The sequence below is a fragment of the Aedes aegypti genome, chromosome 3, assembly GCF_002204515.2.
Source record: "Aedes aegypti strain LVP_AGWG chromosome 3, AaegL5.0 Primary Assembly, whole genome shotgun sequence".
NCBI lineage: Eukaryota > Metazoa > Arthropoda > Insecta > Diptera > Culicidae > Aedes > Aedes aegypti.
Genome location: NC_035109.1, coordinates 195,609,558 through 195,630,207, shown reverse-complemented (window position 1 = coordinate 195,630,207; position 20,650 = coordinate 195,609,558). Strand labels below are relative to the sequence as shown.

General features: G+C 39.0%; 1 protein-coding gene across 3 annotated transcripts in view; it reads left to right on the top strand.

Annotated features, from left to right (window-relative positions):
• LOC5569014 (dynamin) overlaps positions 1 to 20,650 on the top strand; it is a 59,352-nt gene that overhangs the window by 19,588 nt on the left and 19,114 nt on the right. For 2 of the 3 annotated variants that reach the window (XM_021852359.1, XM_021852360.1), the window contains exons 6-10: positions 113 to 270; positions 340 to 446; positions 5,690 to 5,877; positions 5,947 to 6,063; positions 6,639 to 6,653. In XM_021852359.1, coding sequence (XP_021708051.1) covers positions 113 to 270; positions 340 to 446; positions 5,690 to 5,877; positions 5,947 to 6,063; positions 6,639 to 6,653 — 585 coding nt within the window. The remainder of the gene's footprint in view (positions 1 to 112; positions 271 to 339; positions 447 to 5,689; positions 5,878 to 5,946; positions 6,064 to 6,638; positions 6,654 to 20,650) is intronic. The other variant, XM_001652619.2, reaches the window with a different exon arrangement.

Here is a 20,650-nt window from a genome sequence, read left to right as displayed (position 1 = left end):
TTAGATGGACAAATTGATGTGAAGATTTGCGAAAAAGTTACACGTCGATATTCGGTGACCTTCTTACCAAGTTTCCATTGAAATATCAGTAAAATATCACCCTTTTTCACAGATGGCTCGCTATCCGCGACTCCGAGACGAAACGGAGCGTATCATTACTACCCATATAAGAAATTGCGAACAACGAGCCAAAGAACAACTTTTGCTAATGATCGACTACGAACTCGCGTACATGAACACAAATCATGAGGATTTCATCGGATTTGCCAAGTAAGATTCGATCTTGTCGATGCGTTGATTGGTTGTTTAATTCATGTTCGGTCTCTTTGCTCCCCATAGCGCTCAAAACAAAACGGAAAGTGCAGCGAAAACAGGCACACGCAGTCTTGGAAACCAGGTGATACGCAAGGGGCACATGTGCATTCAAAATCTAGGAATAATGAAAGGTAAGATTGAATGATTTCGCCAATTTGTTTTTAACTGTTAGTCCTTATGAGATGAAGATATCTCGCATAACTTATGATCTCGCCCTAAAAGCCATTGGTAACCGAGCGTGTAGCTCGTTGTTCTTAAGCAAATGAATGGACCGAGCTAAAAACTGCCATCACTGTGAGACAAAAGAGGATTTTCTCTTCATCGAAGCATTGTTGCATTATGTGTACCTACCTACAGTCCTTTGATCAGTAACAACAAGCTACACACTAGGTTACCAATGGCATTTAAGACGAGATCATAAATTAAGTGAGATATGATATTCTTTTGGTAATATCGGTGTTCCGAACGACGACAAACCAGCACCCAGATGCGATAGGGTCACCCGTTCAGCGCACAGCAAGAGGCCACAGTAGAGGCAAGATTCAATCATGCGGATGTATTGCCTTCTGCTGGAGCTGTCACGCTGGATGATTGTATTGAACTTAACTATAGACACACACAAAACAGGTTAAAATCTACTAAAGCTAGGAAGTGAAACTGAATTAAATTAAAACTATTTGCTAAATTATCAGCTAAAATTTGTACTTATAATAGCTAAACTTGTTGGACAGTGGAAAAACACATCTAGGACTAGAAATGTGAGTAGCAAGACATAACACAAACATGAATTTATAAACTAATTAACGAAATAATAAAATTACAGCTATAAAGCTGACTCATGCACCATGCAAACACGAGTCATGCTATAAGAGGTCCGAACACCTATCGCTGCTGTCCCAACAAACTTTATAGATTTCTAACGAGAAATCTAACGGAGATGCCGGGTTCCGCGACCATTCCGGGCAGTGGGATGCCAATGCACCAACAGCATCCAGAAGGTACCGATCTGCAGAGGGAAAGCGATCCTAAACCCAATGTTGAGGTTATGACTGTGCCTTCTGCATCGATCGACACTCGTTCCAGAAGGAGCCGATCATCAAGAGCTAGCTCTCGCGCGTTGCGTGCTTCCCTCGATCTGCAGCGGCTCGAAGAGGAAAAACGTCTCGAGAAGGAATTCATCGCCAGGAAGTACGAGATCCTCCAGGCCCAGCTTCAAGATGGAGAAGGTAGCGGCAGTAGTGGCAGAACACGTCGATCCTCCCATGGCAGTTCACAGAGAACGCACGATTGGGTACAGAGCCAATTAGTCCCGATTACCAGTACCACCACCGGACCAACAACGATTCCCGTGGTTACTCAATCCCGGACAGGCGCTATTCCAAAGGATGTTTCCCCAGTAGTGGTCCCAGTGTCAAGCAGTGCCATGACCATGGACGAGTCGAATGCCATCGACATGCGATCTTTGACCATCAACACGATCCCAGTGGTTCCAGCGGTGCCACAGATGCAGCAAACTGCAAGCTCATCGTTTGCTCCGACACGTCATCGGCTTGCACATCTGCAGGCAAGGAACAACGAGCAAGCTTCAGCGATGAATACCAGCACCGACTGTGATGGTGCAGCAGGTGGCTTCACAACAATTTCGACGGATCATCATGCTCTGCCGACCACGGTGAATTTCTCTGTCTCGCCAACACGTACACCAGAGGCTTTGATGGAACAGCTTAGCGAGTTGCAGAAACATGCGGACGATCTTCAACGACAGCTGATGAGTAAGACAGTCCGCCAAACTCAGGATTCTGTTCGGCATGCAGATAGTGCTCGGCAATTCCAGCCAACCCAGTCATCGACAGTGAGCGGTATCGCCGAATATATCATCAAGCCACCGAATGTGCCAAGGCCAGCGCGCATCGCCGCTTACGAATTTCCGATCAGCGACGGTAATATCTGCGTCACCAGTTCGGTAAGTCAAACGTGCTCCAATACTATTTCAACATTCGCTCCGCAATTAAATGCTGTGAGCTCGATCAATTCCTTATCGACTCGAGCTGTTGATCGTATAAATAAAACACCTCCTCCGGCTGCTGGGCCATGCTTACTTCCCCCCATTCTGCCATTCGTTCCGGCGCATATGAGTACTCCTCAAGCCCAATCTACTCCCCCCTCCGTGCACACAGTCTCGTCTCGATTGTCTCCAATCACTTCGTCGATGATTCCCACATCTGCTCCCATCGCCGCTTCCATGTCTGCTGCCAGTGATGTTGCTCGGCGGCAGTTATTTGGTGGACCAAACTCACAACAACTCGCTGCCAGACACGTCGTGCCCAGAGAGCTTCCTGCTTTCACCGGTGATCCAGTCGAGTGGCCGTTGTTCCTGAGCTGCTACCAAAATACGACCGACATGTGTGGCTATTCCGATGGTGAAAATCTTATGCGATTGCAGCGGTGCCTAAAAGGAAACGCATTGGAGGCAGTACGAAGTCATCTGATGCATCCTTCGTCTGTACCGATGATCATCGACACGTTGAAGACGCTGTACGGACGCCCAGAGCAGATTATCAACGCTCTCCTCATCAAACTACGTTCAACACCAACGCCCAAGCCGGAGAATTTGGAAAGCCTGATCGGATTCGGTTTGGCGTGCAAAAATCTGTGCAGCCATCTACAAGCAGCGGGTCTTCAGGAACATCTTTCGAACCCCTTGTTGCTCCAGGAGCTGGTGAGTAAGCTTCCAGCCACGCTCAAGCTAAATTGGTCACTTTTCAAGCGCCAGCAAGCCAACGCCAATCTCACCACATTCGGTTGCTACATGGATCAGATTGTGATGGCTGCAAGTGAGGTGACGTTTATCAACGAGACGGATGGGCATCGTAGCAAGCAGGAAAAACCGAAAACGAAGGAGAAGATGTTCGTGAATACGCACGCTTCAGAAGAAAAGAAGGCGTCGTACAGCATTACCGATCGCAAGGAGAACAAGCCAAAGCCCTGTGTTGCCTGCCAGAAGGACGGCCACAAAATCAAGGACTGCCATGTTTTCCAAAAGATGACCCTTGGTGATCGCTGGAGACTCGTTCAGGAGCGTTACCTGTGTCGTCGGTGCCTGGGTTCTCACGGAAAGTTCCCTTGCAAAGCGAGCTTCTGTGGAGAGAACGGCTGTGAGGATCGCCATCACAAGCTCCTTCATCCAGGAAATCCACAGCTACCCCGATCTTCTGAACCTCCAAGAACTACTAGCACGGTAACAGTTCATCGTCAGTTCAAGCAGCCCGTTCTTTTCCGGATACTTCCGGTGTCGTTACACTGGAATGGCAAGACCATACGCACATTTGCCTTCCTCGACGACGGTTCATCTCGAACACTAGTGGAATCGAGGGTAGCTGGAGAACTTGGAGTGACTGGCGACGTGCATCCACTCTGTCTACAGTGGACTAGTGGAATTGAACGAATGGAAGACGAATCGCAGCTGATACAGTTGCAGATTTCAGGAGCTATGAACACCACGAAGTTCGATTTGAAGGAAGTGCACACCGTTAAGAGCCTCAACCTGCCGGTACAATCATTGGACTTCAACGAGCTTTCCAGACAGTTCCCGCACCTGCAAGGCTTACCAGTTCAGAGCTACACCGGCGCTGTTCCAACGATTCTGATCGGTTTGGATAACTCATTCGTGATGGCTACACGGAAGAGTAGAGAAGGAGTAAAAGGTAGCCCAATCGCAGCCAAAACCAGGGTAGGCTGGGCGGTCTACGGAAGCACGTCCCCCGATGCTGAACGGTCCGTGCATCCGTTGTTCCACATTTCTGTCCGCTCGCCCGATCAAGAACTCCACGACCTTGTTAAGGAGTTTTTCGCTATGGAAAGTGTTGGCACAATACCATCTACGATGGAAAGCGACGAGGATCTTCGCGCAAGGAAAATTCTCGAAGCCACTACAGTTCGTACAGAGTCAGGCAGGTTCCAAACAGGATTGTTGTGGAAGTACGACGACGTGGAATTCCCGAATAGCAGACCCATGGCGGAAAAGCGATTCCGCTGTCTCGAGCGTCGTTTAGCTTCAAAGCCTGAACTGTACGACAACGTGAAGACCCAGATAAGCCAGTACCAAGAAAAGGGGTACGCTCATAAGGCTAGTGAAGAGGAATTAGCCAGCTTCGATCCCAAACGGACCTGGTTTCTACCGTTGAACGTCGTAACCAACCCAAGGAAGCCGAACAAGGTGCGACTAGTGTGGGACGCAGCTGCAAAGGTTCAAGGCCAATCGTTCAACTCCGCCCTTCTCGCTGGACCAGATTTTCTCGCCCCGCTTCAAGCTGTTTTGTCTTCATTTCGTCAGTTCGAGGTGGCCATCAGTGCCGATATTTGCGAAATGTTCCACCAGATCCTTATCCGGCCGGAAGACCGATCAGCTCAGCTGTTCCTGTGGCGCGACGAACCATCCAAGCCATTCGAGGTGTTCGTCATGGACGTAGCGACGTTCGGTTCCACCTGTTCACCCTGCGCTGCCCAATTCGTAAAAAACCGGAACGCCGAAGAGTATTCGGAACAGTTTCCACTGGCGGCAGAGGCAATTATAAAACATCACTACGTGGACGATTTTTTGTGCAGTAAGTCTTCAATGTAATAAATTCATTATTTACCCATAAAAGTGAATTAGTGTTAAGTCTGTAAAGCAAGTCTCTTTTTAGAAACTTAGTTACTTTTTTATTGCAAGTCTATTTGTTCTTCTGATTCTTTGTTGATGTTGGTGCAAGCTCAAAAAGGCTTCAGAAACATTTTCAGAAATTCTTCTCAGATTCCTTGAGGGATAGTTTCAGGGATCATTGTAATGATGTATTCAGAGTTTTCCTCTGGGATACTTTTAAGAACTCCTCTAGAAATCACCTTAAACATTTATCTACTAATTCTCTCAGGATTTCGTCCAGACAATTCCTTCAGCGATTTCTTAAGGAACTAGGAGAACTTCAGTAGTTTCCACAAAGATTATCCTATAGTCAGGCCAGCTTCAAAAAGGTTGGGAACCATTGAGTCTTGCTGCTAAAACAACTCACTCAATGGAACCTGTCATTGAGCTGAACTTGGTGTTGCGTACAGGGAACCAAAGTCATTTTGTATGGTGCGTAGATGCGTGCAACGAGTGGAGTGGTGTGGATCTGGCCATATTCGCAGGGTATGGATTGCAAGGCCTATCCCATGTTGCCAATAGTGAACGCTGTTCTACTGTTCTGTTTGTCTATATTAATTTGCCATTCTCTTTATGAAAAGTGCTTGTGCCTCTTCGTTGTTGAAAAGTCACGGGGAAGGGAACTGGCAAATTCTGGGAAATAGATTTCCGGTATTTTCCGGTACCGAACTAATGAATACAATTTTCTTACAGGTGGTTCACGGCCGTACTGGTTTGTCTTAACCTCGGAAAGTATTTCGTGGTTCAAGGATGAAGACGAAAAGGAGAAGAAATACATGCTACCCCTCGATGGGCTCAAATTGAGAGATATCGAGCAGGGCTTTATGTCTCGTCGGCATACTTTTGCCCTGTTCAATCCTGACGGTCGCAACGTATATAAGGCAAGTAGTGCGAATTGCTAAACCACCTATATCGATGAGTCTTTTATGTATAACTGAATTCTCGTGCAGGACTACAAGCAACTGGAGTTGTCGTGCGAAAGCACCGATGACGTTGACTCGTGGAAGGCATCGTTCTTGCGGGCTGGTGTATACCCGGAGAAGGATTCGTCTGCAAATGGCGAAGATGTAAGTAGACCTCAATTTTATGTGCTTGCTTTTCAAATGATACTTGGCATAATACAATTTGATCAGTTGGTATACACTCTCAAAATAAATCCAATGATGTCATTGTTGAATCATGGATTCATGGAGACTTGACTCTTACACTTGGCCTTACAAATTCATTATCAGTGTCAAGGGCGAATTCTTATCTATCTGCCATCTTCTGGTTAGATTCGGACAGGATATAGGAATGATTATTTTTAATTTAATGAGTATACAAAGTAATTTGGTATGTTGATTTCAAGTTTGGTATTTATTTTTAATACCCTGTTACCAGTTGGCTCCTTCGTAAAAGTATTTTTTTTTTTCTACACTGCCACAATTCTTGATTGAACTAAAGGCTTACTCGTATGTTCGTACCAACATGTGTTATTTTGTAGCAAAGATAAAAAGTGACTCTTATTGAAAATGGGTCAATCTCATCTCAAACAAGCGATTTCTTTATGCTCCTTGAATGAATACAGTATTTTGAATATAGCTGCAACGAAATATTAACAATTTATTTCCATTGAAACTTTTCTTTGTTTTATTTTCAACAGGATGAAGGAGCAGAGGTTAGTATGCATTTTGAAGGAAATTGGCAATTAAATTTTGAACTATCATTGCATTTCATTTACTTATTTTAGAGACACCGCTTTTTCCTTTAAACGCATTAGAAAATTTCACATTTTTTACAAAAAAATTTGTAGACGTTGGAAACGTTTCAGTTAAGAAGTAGAATAGAATGGTGGTTAAATTATTTCTCTATCGGATATGTATTGCACAATTTCTCTTTTCATTTGAGCTGTCGAAAAAAGTCTTATTTATTTAATTTATGTAGTTTAAACTTCTTGTTCAGGCATGGATTTTTTTCTCAAATTTTTGTATCGAACCGAAAAAAAGGAATAAAATTGATCAAGAAGTTAAAAAAAATACATTTAAATTTTATAATGCTTTTTCATTAACCCTGTGCAATTAAAATTTGCCGAAAACTGGTGCAGGTAATCTAGTATTTGTCACCTTTCAATACAAAAGAAAAGTTGGTGACTAGTTTTTATATTTTCCCTACTAAACATGGATTGAAAGCCTTCGTTTAACGTTCGTATAGACAGTCTTCAGAAGTTCTATTAACTAATTTATAAAAAATGTTACTGCTACACCTACCCTAGTATAAAACAGGAAGTTGATGTTACTTAAAATGAAATTGCTGAAAATGATTTAATTATTGGTTTACTTAAAAAAATAGTAGTTATTGCAATTTCTCATCGTATTAGGCTGTTTTTCATCGCGCCAGTCTGTCATGAAACGGCTTACTTCCCTGCATTGAATTATGCAATGCGGACATTTTTTGCAATTGCAATCTGAGATTTCTTACGCGCCATACAATTTATTTTTAATTTTCATACAAAAAATCTTACCATGGGGGGAGGGGGGTCGGAAAAACCCGAAAATTGTCTTACGTATTTAATGGATCGCCCCTAAGCAAAGGTTGCTTTTGTAGTGATTCTAAACTTTTGAGGGGTATTGCATTACTTTTGGAGGGTAGTGTCTACCGTACCCCATCAAAATTATGGAATCGTTTAACCCAGAGTAGGTATATACCTATACAGAGAGTTGCGCGACGAGACTTTTTTTGAATTATGTTTTTCTTCGTCTTCGAAAATAACTCCTATACCTATGTTGTGCTGGCCTGCTCGATATGTAGACGGTGGCTTTAGTATCATTCTTTACGCAAGGCTTCATCTATAGGCACTGGTTTAGCCGAGTATTGTAACACCCGTACGCATACCTTCAACTTGCCCGTCATAGGGGCAATGGGGGCAATATGAGCCACCCCGGTTTTGACCTCAAAAACAGTGTTTTAATGTCTAGTGTCATTATGATCTGCTAAAGGATGCCTTAAATAGCCACCACAATAAAAACCGTAAGAATATTCGTTTGAACACTCAAGATATTTACAAAAATGTACAAATTTGTCCTTCGTCATGAAAAGCTTATAATTTTGGCAGTTTTCAATTAAGCCTATAAGACAATTATATTAATAATTATGGTAAATTTTACCAATCCATTGAAACTTCTGATCGTAATGAACAGTTCGTGAGCGAAATTAGATTTGTTCGGGAACAAAATTATTGAAAAACAATATATTATTTTCAAGATGAAGGGGCGGGGCAAAATGAGCCACCTACACTCCCGTGCAAAAGTTTGGGTTCACCCCCTCAAAAACATACAAAAGTGTTCAGTCCATATCTCTGTGATTACACGTCCAATTGAAATTCTTTAAGCCGCATTCGAAAGGCAAAGAGTTATTCTTACTTCGTATGTAATTTTCCAAAAACACTTTTTCAATTTTGTATACTAAATTTATACTTGAAGTTGTGACATTTTTCAAAAAACACACTGAAAAATCATATCTAATTTCCTCAGTATGGGTCGACCAAATTTTTAAATCAAAGTGATTATTAGAATCGTAATCTTATATTCTGTGAAGAGACCCCACGAAATTTTGGCGGAAAAATCTGGAAAGTATTCAAAATCAATGAAACAGTCAGTCAAGTCATCGTGCAAAAGTTTGGGTTCACACCTCAGTATGATGCAAATCGTGCAAAAGTTTGGGTTCATCTGAGCCACACGCACATCATTTTCGTCAATATCTCTGCCATTTTTCAACCGATTTTAATAGTTCAAAGCTTTTTTGAGCGCAAATATTGGCGCGTACATGATTGGTTTGAGATTTCACAGATTTAAGTAAGTTCAGGTGAACCTAAACTTTTGCACGATGACTTGACTGACTGTTTCATTTATTTTGAATACTTTTCAGATTTTTCCGCAAAAAATTCATGAGTGCTCTTCAAAGAATATAAGATTACGATTGTAAAGACACCTTGTTTTAAAATTTTGGTCGATCCAATGCTGAAGAAATTAGTAATGATTTTTCAGTGTGTTTTTTGAAAAATGTCACAACTTTAAGTACAAATTTAGTATACAAAGTTCAAAGAATGTTTTTGGAAAAATACATACGAAGTAAGAATAACTCTTTGCCTTTCGAATGTGGCTTAAAGAGTTTCAATTGGACGTATAATCACAGAGATATGGACTGAACACTTTTGCATGTTTTTGAGGGGGTGAACCCAAACTTATGCACGGGAGTGTAGATTTTAACAAAACAAACGATTTTTGGGGCATAAAACTGCATTGCCTAAATATACCAGATTATTGTTTTACTGCATAGTCATCTTTATGCACCATTACAAGTGGAACACTTTGCTAGAAAATACGTTGAACCAAGTATCGCAATTTAGTACTACTATAACATGGTCTGTTTACTATGTATTATGTATCGTTAAGAAATAAGCCGCTAGAATCAATAATTTCAAGCAAAGCTACCGTGTACGCACCTAACTTTGCGCAGCTCCAAACTTTGCGCATTTTTAAGAAGCCAGAAGAAATGATAATTAATTATTGATTTTTTTAACAATTCAGTTTCAGCAACATGTTCGTTTATGTAAAATAAGTATTTGGCATACATTTGTTTACTGAGAAACGCTCGTTAATGTTAGTAAATAAACAAAAAACCTTATCGTCACACGTATAAACGTCAACTTTTACACCGTCTTAGCACAAGCACTAAGGAGTGGCTCTGTCAAAAATCAACATTTTTCCGAACAAAACTATGCTGTGAGAAGTATAATTGCGGTGTATTAGCAAAAAGGGTAATATTCTAGTAATTCCATTAATTTTCCATACAATATGTCGAATTTTTATTTGAAAAAAAGCGATGCGCAATGTTAGGACCCATTTTTTACGTGAGGGTCTTAATTTTTGCGCACTTCTAGCAATTCGGAATGGCACGTAAATACATGTACGTCATTGCAAATGACAAAAGCTGTCGATCTTAGCAAGAATGGTCACTCAATCTATAAGGCAGCGGTTACATGTTATATTCCTGAAAGTACCTTTTGTATGAAGCTGAAGGCAAAGTTGTGCATTGAAAAATCTCGGAAATCCCACTGTATTGACGCAGGAGGAGACTTTTACAGTAAATTTGGATAATTGATAGCGCAAAGGTTGGCTTCCCAGTTGATGCACAATGATTCAAGTTCTAGTTGTCTAGCAAAAAAGCCCGTTCAATTATGGTATATCTAATACGTATGGCGGTAAATTAATAAAAAATAATTAATCGCGAGAGATCAACGATATATCTCCCAAACTTCCTCCACTTCCAGCTGACGACATGTGCAACAGAGAAGATTTTCTTTAGAAAGCTTCCAAATTGTGCGAAATCGAATTGTTCAGACCATCAGCAGTAAATACGAGCATCGAATTTCGATAGTTATTCAAAGAGATGGAACCAAATTTTAAAAATAAGGAACAGAAACAACAATAAAATAAAAAAAAGTTTAAGAATTAAAAAAAAAACAAAAGAATAAATTATATAAACCAACTTACGAAAACAAATAAGGGATGGTACACAAATTATGTTACGCTAAATTTCAACTTTTTTGACCACCTCCCCCCCTCTGTCACGTTTTTTGTATTAGTCCTCCGAAATTTTTGTAAGACTTGTCACGCTTGGCTTGAGCCCCCCCCCCCTCGGAGCGTGACGTAATTTGTGCATGACCCCTAAGCATAAGCTACGGCTGTAAACTATATTGCTCAGATTGTAATCTTGTGAATATATGGTAAAAATTAAGAACAGTGTAAGTCACTATTCGTGGCCACTCTATGTTTGGGGTGGTTGAACAAATTAAATTGAAATTCACGAAAAAGCTCATGATGAAACTCATATTAGTTGTACCCTTTTTATTTAATACAAAACCAGTAAGAAAGTAAAATTATTCAGAGCAAACAAGCAATTTAAGGCATGCGCAAAGTTAGGCACATCATGCGCAAAGTTAGGAACAATTCAGATTTTGTGCGCAATGTTAGGCACAAGGTATTGCATCCCCTTTTTATTTTGTTTTATTTTTTATGAATTATTTTCATTCTTTTAAAATCATGTGTTCTACTGAAGGGTTAAAAGCCTATCATTGACAGAAGTTTGAATAAAAAAAATATATATTTTAGCCTTATTTGAAACAAAAATAAGATGATAATTTCTTAACTGCGCAAAGTTTGGTGCGTACACGGTAATACAATTTCCTTTCCAATAAGATACTCTTCACCACTAAAGGCCCAAACGCAATGATAGCGGAACGGCGATGGAAAGCAGTACCGGTTCGCCAGCATGAATCACACCATCTTGACTGAGCTGTCAACGAACGAAAGTGAACCAATACTGAGTCGACAAGCATGTTATAGTAAATGCTGGCGAACCGGTTCCGCTTTTCGTTGCCGTTCCGCTATCATTGCGTTTGGGCCTTAACTCTTCTCTTTTTTTTTATTATTATTATTAAGGCACTCCGTGCTCGTGGCCACTACTGTGCCGGAATCAGTTGATCTGTAGCTTCTTTATCGATACAGATCTATTTTTAACTTATCTATATTTACATCAACTTTCACTCTCTTCTACTCTTTCACTCTCACACCGAGCAGGTAGGAGAGAGCTCTGCTGTTAGTGAGGCTAGCTGCCTGCGAAGAGGGTCAGTTTGTCTCAGTCACCATCTGATACTGACGGAGGATGAATGTGCTCCCCAAAGCACGCTCGTCCGTGCGGTGTCTTCTGGTGGCTTGACGGGTTTTTTTGTGGAGGGGCTGGGAATTGAATCCATGACCTTCCGCTTATTAACTCTTCTCTATACTGTTTTAAATAAAATCATTCGATTGAATGATGTGGCTCATTCTGCCCCGTAGGGTGGCTCATAATGCCCCATATGGTTGGTAATCACGTAGAAAAACATGATTTTCCAAAAAGTTCCTGAAATAATTTGCAAGTTGATGTTAACCTTAATTATCGACGTAACATGGAAGATAACATTTTATAGTACAAATCACTTGCATTTAAACCATATTTTTTGCTGTTTTTCTATGCATTCCATGACGTTTTCCTTAGGCGGCCCATATTGCCCCGATCACCCCTATCTAGTAGACAGATACGAATAGAATAATAGTAGTGAAAGCCGATTTTCATACAAAATGCTCAACTTTGGCATGCTGTAACTTTGTTTCCATATTAGCAAACGGCATGAAATTTTGGCTGTGAACTATAAATATAATCAATTTCATTATCAAGGATCATTCATTATCAGAAGAATTCAAAAACTAAAAATACAGCAGATATTGAAATTATTAAAACTACTATCATTTTGAGCGATTTCACCTGGTGCTTAACTTTTTATCCGGTAGTGTGAAATTTTTTGATGATTAAATTGAGTATATTTGTAGTTCACTGCCAAAATTTCATGCCGATTGCTAATGTGGAAACAAAGTTACAGCATACCAAAATTGAGCATTTTGTAAGAAAATCGGCTTTCACTACTATTATTCTGAACACAACTGTAGCTCTATACGCCGACGGGTCACCTGGTCTGCCCATGTTTGTATGATAACGACGTAACCATCAACACTATTATTGCTGGGAAAGTGCGTGTTTGTGTTCCCAAATGCATTCTGTGCATTGGCTTAAGATTGAAATCCAATAGTTGACTGGGGGAGACTTTTTGATTAATTTCTTACTTTTGTCATCTGCAAACGTATACGTCGTTTTATCCGTCCAATCAGTGAGTATATGAAAGAATTGACGTATACACCAGGTCACTGTCAATGTGAATGTGTATGTGTCAATCCGTTTTTCTCTTATAGCTCAAATGTTTCAGAACAAATAAGCGCTGTTCGCATATCCAGGGAAGTCAAGGAAATTTCCATTACGAAAAGATCCTGGACAGACCGGGAATCGAACCCAGACACCTTCAGCATGGCTTTGCTTTGTAGCCGCGGACTCTAATGGAGTTTGGTCATATTGGCGCTTACGTCGACTTTGCGAATATGGGCAGTGGTGGCAGACTTTGGAAAATTTAAGGCCGCACGGGACGTCATCATAATCACCCTATTCATTTCAAGAAGCAAATCCCAAGAACCACTCCATATATCGATGCAAAAATGTATCACTATGATTCTATATATGTAGTGCACAACCCGATAAATTTTCAGCTTCATCGGGTCACTAAAACTCGAGATTTGCTTCCACAAAGTTTTGATGATTATTGTTAGAGTGAGACGAAAGATAGGGAAAATAACACGGTCTCCCGTGTCCCCTTAACAATCATTGACACACGAGCCATAATATTATCCCAATTATCCGTCTGCATTCACAAAACACGCAAGACATTTATCGTTTCTCTTATTCTGATCAAGAAACAGAGGCGAATATTATCCATTTTCTGTGCTATGTTTAGAACCATGGGCTTTTCCGACTATTGATTTCCCTTTTGAGAGCTAACTTTGCCTCTCTAAATCAGAGTTGCTTAATATCAATCATATCAGCTGATGGCTGATGCTCTAAAACTATCAATATCATTTGCGAGCTATCAATATCACTTTGATTTGACAACCAACAGCAGTGATGCGACAGCGCACTCTAGATCATAATCAGTGCAGAATGAGCAAGGCTGGTAGCGAGTCACTTTTTAGTGACTTGGTCACTTTTTTCAGGCCAGTCACTTTAAAGTCTCTTTTTTGAAGTCATTTTAACTAAAGTCACTTTTTTCGTCAAAAAGTCACTTTTTTCAACTATTTTGAGCTAAATTTTCGAGAGAAAATTATGAATCGACGTTTTTTAATTTAGGCTACCAGAACAACTTCATTTCAGTTTAAAAAAATTGGTTTGTGGTTTTATTGTGAAGAAAGCTTGGAGAAAAGTAATTCTTTCATAGAGTTTCACGCAATTAATAAAGGTATCTAAGTTATTATTATTATTGTGTAAGTTCATTGTTATAAAACTAAAGGTTTAAGTGTTAAGTATTCTTTTTTAGTATCTCGTACATTCTCTTTTAAAAGAATTGTTTATACCTTGTGGTTAATAACTAGATCTTTATCTTCTATTTTCGAACACTATGCATTATAAATTTTCTCTTTGTCTTTGAAATTCGTTTGATTAACCAAATCATCCTGATATAAAGCACATTAGCTTTTTAAAATTTTACAAAATCTATAATAAGGGTATTTAACACTAAAACGCAAAACAAAGAACAATTATTTAACGTTCTATTTGAGAGTAAAAACATATCGTTTTTCTTAGGACAGCCTTTATTTGCAAACCAAACCTTTAAAAATGGCCCGATAGATCTTAGCTAGAGTATACACTAAGGTTTTTTTACGTCGGTCGACGTACCGCGTGAATTTTTACGTTCCGCCATGGTATTAAAAAACGACGTAGAAAAGACCTTGTGTTTTCGACGTTTCATAACCATATGATAAGGGGGGTCCGTAGCCTTGAGGTTACGCTTTCGCTTCATAAGCGGAAGGTCATGGATTCAATTCCCAGCCCCTCCAAAAAAATAACCCGTCCAGCCACCAGAAGACAGCGCACGGAGAACCGTGCCTAGGGGAGCACATCCATTTTCCGTCAGTATCAGATGGTGACTGAGACAAACTGACCCACTTCGCAGGCAGCTAGCCTCAAACGACTCAGGAACACGGCAAAACGAACCACCGCAAGAGCAATGGACTATGGCTTATGGAAATCGATTGGACCAACAGCAGAGCACTCTCCTACCTGCTCGGTGTGAGAGCAAAAGAGCAGAAGAGAGTGAAAGCAGATGTAAATATAGATTAGCTAAAAACAGAACTGTATCGGTAAGGAAGATACAGATAAACTGATTCCGGCACAGTAGTGGCCACGAGCACGGAGTGCCTTAAAAAAAAAAAAACATATGAATCATAACAAAACATTGTTTTAAAAGGAAAAAAAATGCTTAGGTGTTTTTTACGTTGTTTTTTTTTACTAACGTACTTAAGAATGTATTTATCAACATTTTTTTTTTTTTAAAGAACCTCTTTCGAAGTTATTTGAGAATAATACCAAAACATATACTCACAGGGTTATAAATAATAATGTCAATACATAAATGCTTCGAAGAAATTATTGTTTTCATTGAATCGGTCATGAAATCATGTATGCTTTCTTCAAACAAATGTCGAATCCTCTTCTTGGCTTTTTTTTATCACGTCGGCAGGAGGTTTTTTGAAAACCACGGAGTTCATATTTTTTTACTTAGGGCCGATTTCTTCACCTTCGCTTAAGCCGTAAACCAGGTCACTTTTAGTTACTTTTTCGAGAATCGAAAGTCACTTTTTAGTCACTTGTTTCTCAAATCTGGTCACTACAATAACTTTTTTCAATACCACTTTTCGCTACCAGCCCTGAGAATGAGTGATCACGTGGTCATAATCCATGCTATTATTGCAGGGCTGGTAGTAGGTCACTTTTTAGTGACTTGGTCACTTTTTTCGACCTGGTCACTAAAAAGTCACTATTTCCAGCAAAAAGTCACTAAAGTCACTTTTTTCAGAAAAATGGTCACTAAAGTCACTATTTTCGCGATCTGATGATAATAAAATTGCAGGCTGGGTTAGCTTTTTAAATACAAACAGCAATAAATGGATATTTCTTATTATAAAGACAACTATAGTGTGATTTGGAAATCAAAGTGTCAAAGTGACTGATTTTCTGGAAGAATTCAGATGAATAATCCGTAGACATTTCCAACGGAAAATGTAAAAATTTTCTGGGAAAAGTTTTGGATAAGATTCTGACAAAACTAGGAAGGCAATTTTGGGATGAACTTTTTAGCCTAAATATTTTAATACATTTTGGCGAAAACCAGGACCAATATTTGACAGATCTGCTGAAAAAATTATCAGTGAACTTTCTGCAATAATCTACAGCTATAGAAGGTATCCTAAACCTATCTTATTAAAGTACATTATCAAAATTCCTCCGGAAGATAAGCATTGAGAAGAACAGCCAAAAATAACAAAAAGTTTGTCAGAAACTCGTCCAGGACGACCAGGGGCAAGTACCGTTCTGATTTATATTACGGACACTTAAGGCTTCAGTGAAGCACAACTAATCGAAACACATATAAAATTAATCGTTCTGTACAAAATTTTAGCGTAATCAGGCCTTGCAAACACTTGAATTTCGAATGGTGGGTGATGATTTGGATTCCAAATCTTTGATTCACTTTAATCAATAAAATTCGGCCTTTTCATGATTTTTATTCCGGACACAACCACACTTTTGCTTCATATTCCGGGCACTTTGATTCGAATTCCGGACAGCTCTTGAAAAACACAATCAGAATAGTCGAATCAATAATTAAACGCACTAAGCCGTAAGAAAGACGCCAAAACTAGTTGAACATTGTAAATTTTCATGGATTGCCATTACAAAGTAGAGTGTCCGGGATTCGAATCAAAACGGTACTGGTTTTGCAAGAAATCATTTCAGAAATTACATTAGAAATTCAAACAAATAAACTATACATTTTTCCATTGATTAACCTTTATCGCTGTTTTTTTCTATGCGACGTTGGTCAACTCTTTCCATACGAAAAACATGTTTTTGTAGGGGAACTGTGGGTAAAATGAACAGGTTTGTGTTTTACAGCACATCCTTAATCCTATGACTAAGAAACTATTTCGACAACTCTAGCGTGATCTAGAACTGTCAAAAGCTAGAAAAGTAAACAAAAACAAAGTACGCCTCTCCGTTTTCTCATACGATGTAAAATTTCACTCGTGGAATTTAAGGTTTTTATGACTAAAATCATCAATGATCTATTGAACTGCGCAGCACATCATATCTTTAAGGTATTTATGATAAGACGACGGATATTAAAAGTATTTTTATCTTCTGAATTCTTAGAACAAATGATTTGATTATGTTGATTATTTGGGGGTAAAATGAACCACTCGAGATGGGGGTAAGATGAACACTTTGGAATACTACCGGATATCATTTCAGATTCCGAGAGTTTTCCGGAGAAAATACAAAGACAGACATGGACAGCCATCCAAACGGTCGCAACTAAACGTTCCATTGATTCCGGAATGTCTGTGAGATACGCATTGATCATGTACTAGATGCCGAGAAACATGCCGCAACCCGTTCAATTTGAATGGTGTTCATTTTACCCCCACTGCATGTTCATTTTACCCCCAGCAGGTGTTCACATTACCCCCCTTGTATGTTCATTTTACCCCCAAATATATGTTCATATAACCCCCGTTACATGTTCATTTTACCCACATGTTTGTAACATCGACAATGTAGAAAGAAATGTTCAAAATTATAATAATGTTGATAAAATTCTATTTCCATCACTCTACTTCAACTTGTTACATTGCATAAACATCCTTCTTCAATTCTGAGCTATTGAAAAAGAATCTGGCAGCTTCATACACAAGAAAACATGAAAATTGCTTAGGGTGTTCATTTTACCCCCAGTTCATTAGGTGTTTGAACATTGTTTGACTGATAATAATTCATCAATGGACCAATGCACGAGTTCATTAATTTGACGTTTGAGCAGTGCCGAATTCACTCGTTGCCATGGTCACGTAAATAACACGGCACCGCTCAAACGTCAGATAGTGAACTCGTGCATAGGTCCATAGTGATATCAGTGGCAGTTCGCTAACGTCAAATTCACTTGTTCATGAATTTCAGCAACAAATATGCGATTTCAATCGTTTGTCATTTTCAGGGTCGTATATCAGACAAAACTTAAGGTTAGTCGCTACTGAGTTATATAATTGTTTTCAATTATTCATTTATCGCATGAGCAAATGAACGGATTTACAAGTTATTCAACAATTCCAGGATGAAGGCAAGACCTTCCTCTTTCTCCCAATGGTGATAGTTTTAATCTTGGTCTATTCATTTGCTCAAAAACAACGAGTTACACACTTGGTTACCAATGGCTTTTAGGGCGAGATCACAAGTTATGCAAGATTTATTGAAACGTTCAGTTGAAATATAGATATTCTAAATTTACGCATAGAATATTTGTTTTTAATTCTTTATGCACGCCAGTCTCATTTGTCTCGAGTTCGTCTACAATAAATTGTATTCTAGAATTGTTTATTTGGAAGAAAAGTGGAATATTACGAAAATTTCATCACAAATTTAGCCTGAGTTTCTTTTTTTTTGTTTTTGAATTTTTAATTCCGTCAGGTTTTTTTTTTTCAGAATGTTCTGTAATTCATTCACGATTTTCATCACAATTTTGTCTACAACCAACAATTTTCTTTCGATTTATTCCACTGATTTGTTAAGAAGTGCTTCAAGTAATACGTTTAGTTTGTATCTCTATTCCAAACTCTTCAAAGAATTTTTGCCAGTAAGCTCCTCATGAACAGGAATTAGCTAAAAATTATATCACGAGTTTGTTTTCCGGAGTTCGTGTATGTGATGTTTTTTGTTTTATAATTCATTTGATTGAAATCTGAAACATAAAACAGTAACTTATATCAAATTAATGTTAGTCTCGTGAAAAAAATACGATAGGTCAAATCTTCAATTCGTCATCTTTTCGACAACTTATGGCAATCAACTTTTATACTGAACAGATAAATGTTAAGAAATATTTCAAATTAGGGATGATACACAAATTATGTCACGCTAAATTTCGACTTTTTGACCCCCCCCCCTTTGTCACGTTTTTTGTATGAGTCCTTCAAAAATTTTGTAAGACTTGTCACGCTTGGCTTGACCCCCCTCCTTTGGAGCGTGACGTAATTTGCGCATGACTCCTTACTGCAGTTCTTCACATTCTAAATTCACCCAATATGTAGATTGGTTAATGTACACATAGAATATATTTTCATTTCTAGTCATTTTATGGCTAATTGTTGTTGTTTTGAAGTCACTTTTAGGTCACTTTTTGGTCACTATTTTGATCATTTTGGTCACTAAAGTCACTATTATTTTGCTGCCTGACTGCTACCAGCCCTGTTATTGTTTTTCAGTGACCAACATATATTTTCAATCTATTTGAAGCACTGTCAAAAATATCGTACTGATAAATTGCCATTATATGTGCTCAATTTTAGGTTAAACTTAACCCATCAGTGATATCCCCCTGGCCACGATCACAGGGTTTGACGGTGCCAAAGTAGAAGGTGCACCATAATAATACCCGTCTGTGAAACATATCACCTTCCCAATACTTTGGCACACCTCCAACGGTTCATGATTTATCATGAAACGGCTGCATTCAGGCGGAGGATCTGTTAATATGTTTCGGCATATTATCAGGTCCTCTTCGAACGGAGGGACCGCCAGGGCTCATTAGTTACTTATAAACCAGTGCTGGTTGTTGATGGTTCAGTTCGTTTACCACGAGCTGTAGCATCCTTTGTACTAATCAGTAATGGTTGTTAAGTTTCGAAGCTAACGTGTGATCAATCGTTTTATAATGCAACATAAGAATTTGGGTGTTTGGTGGAACTGTGCGTGACACTTGTTGTTATTAAATTTAGTGATTGTGTTGGTGCTAATGGTGTGTTTATAATAATATCTATGGTGATGAAAAATGAAATTGGAAGTGATTCTGATAGTTTTGTTAGAAATATAATAATGATGATGTATAATGATGTGAACTCTACTAATTTAATAAAGGCCATAATACATTTTGCAATCATTTCTCTGAATATAAACATTATTGCCTAGTTCTTCAAACATGCATGATAAAAGTGTTAATAATGACAGCGAGTTCAGAAAAATTGATCGAAATGATTTTGTTTTACTGTAACTTTGGTGATAGTGCTAAATTGTAGTTTGAATAGTAATGACTCAACAGCAACAAAATAATGAAACATCTAAATTGAATATCTTTTAATTACTTAGTAATGCTAACAGATGATAAATGCTAATAACAATGAATTTATATGAAAATGGTGTGATGTGAAAAGTGATATAATGGAAAGTATATCTGAAGTGTATTACGAAAGTTGATGAGTGATAATCGGTGAAATACGTGATAGTGTCGAAAATAAAAGTGACGATAGTGAGTGATGAAATCAAATGGGGAATGAGGACATTTTAATAAAACTATTTCGTTCTTCACTTTAACCACTCTAGTAGCATTTCAGGCCTTATCATAGTTTGATAGTAGTCTGAACTACTAGACTGCAAAACAACGGTAAGGGCTGATTGCTGCTAGGGTACACAGTGACCATTTGAGCAACATTGCTTAGGAACGTCTGTGTGATGAACGCAATAGAGGCTTATAAAAGCAAATGCTGGGAAGGAGCATAGGGCAGATTAAGAGTGCCAGTACTACCCCTATCGCTACCGAAAAAAAAAAAAAAAAAAAACTTAACCCATCAGTGATATCCATAGTCTAACGCCATCAATGCACTGGTGATAGAATAACCAGCGTGATGCTGATGGGATACAAAATGATCCGAATTGTATCGCAGTCGGCCTGTCGAAATCGGCAAATTTTAGGCGTTGATAGTGACAGCGAGCAACTCTGCTCTAAATGTTGCATCGCGTTTTTCTTCTTGTGCTTCTATGTGTGCGCGTTGCAATCTTCGTCTAGCCTGAAAACAGAATGCTCGAAGATTTGCAATTGATTCGCTCCACCAATACACTGGCGGCCTGCCCTTTTATGTGATGGGCTTT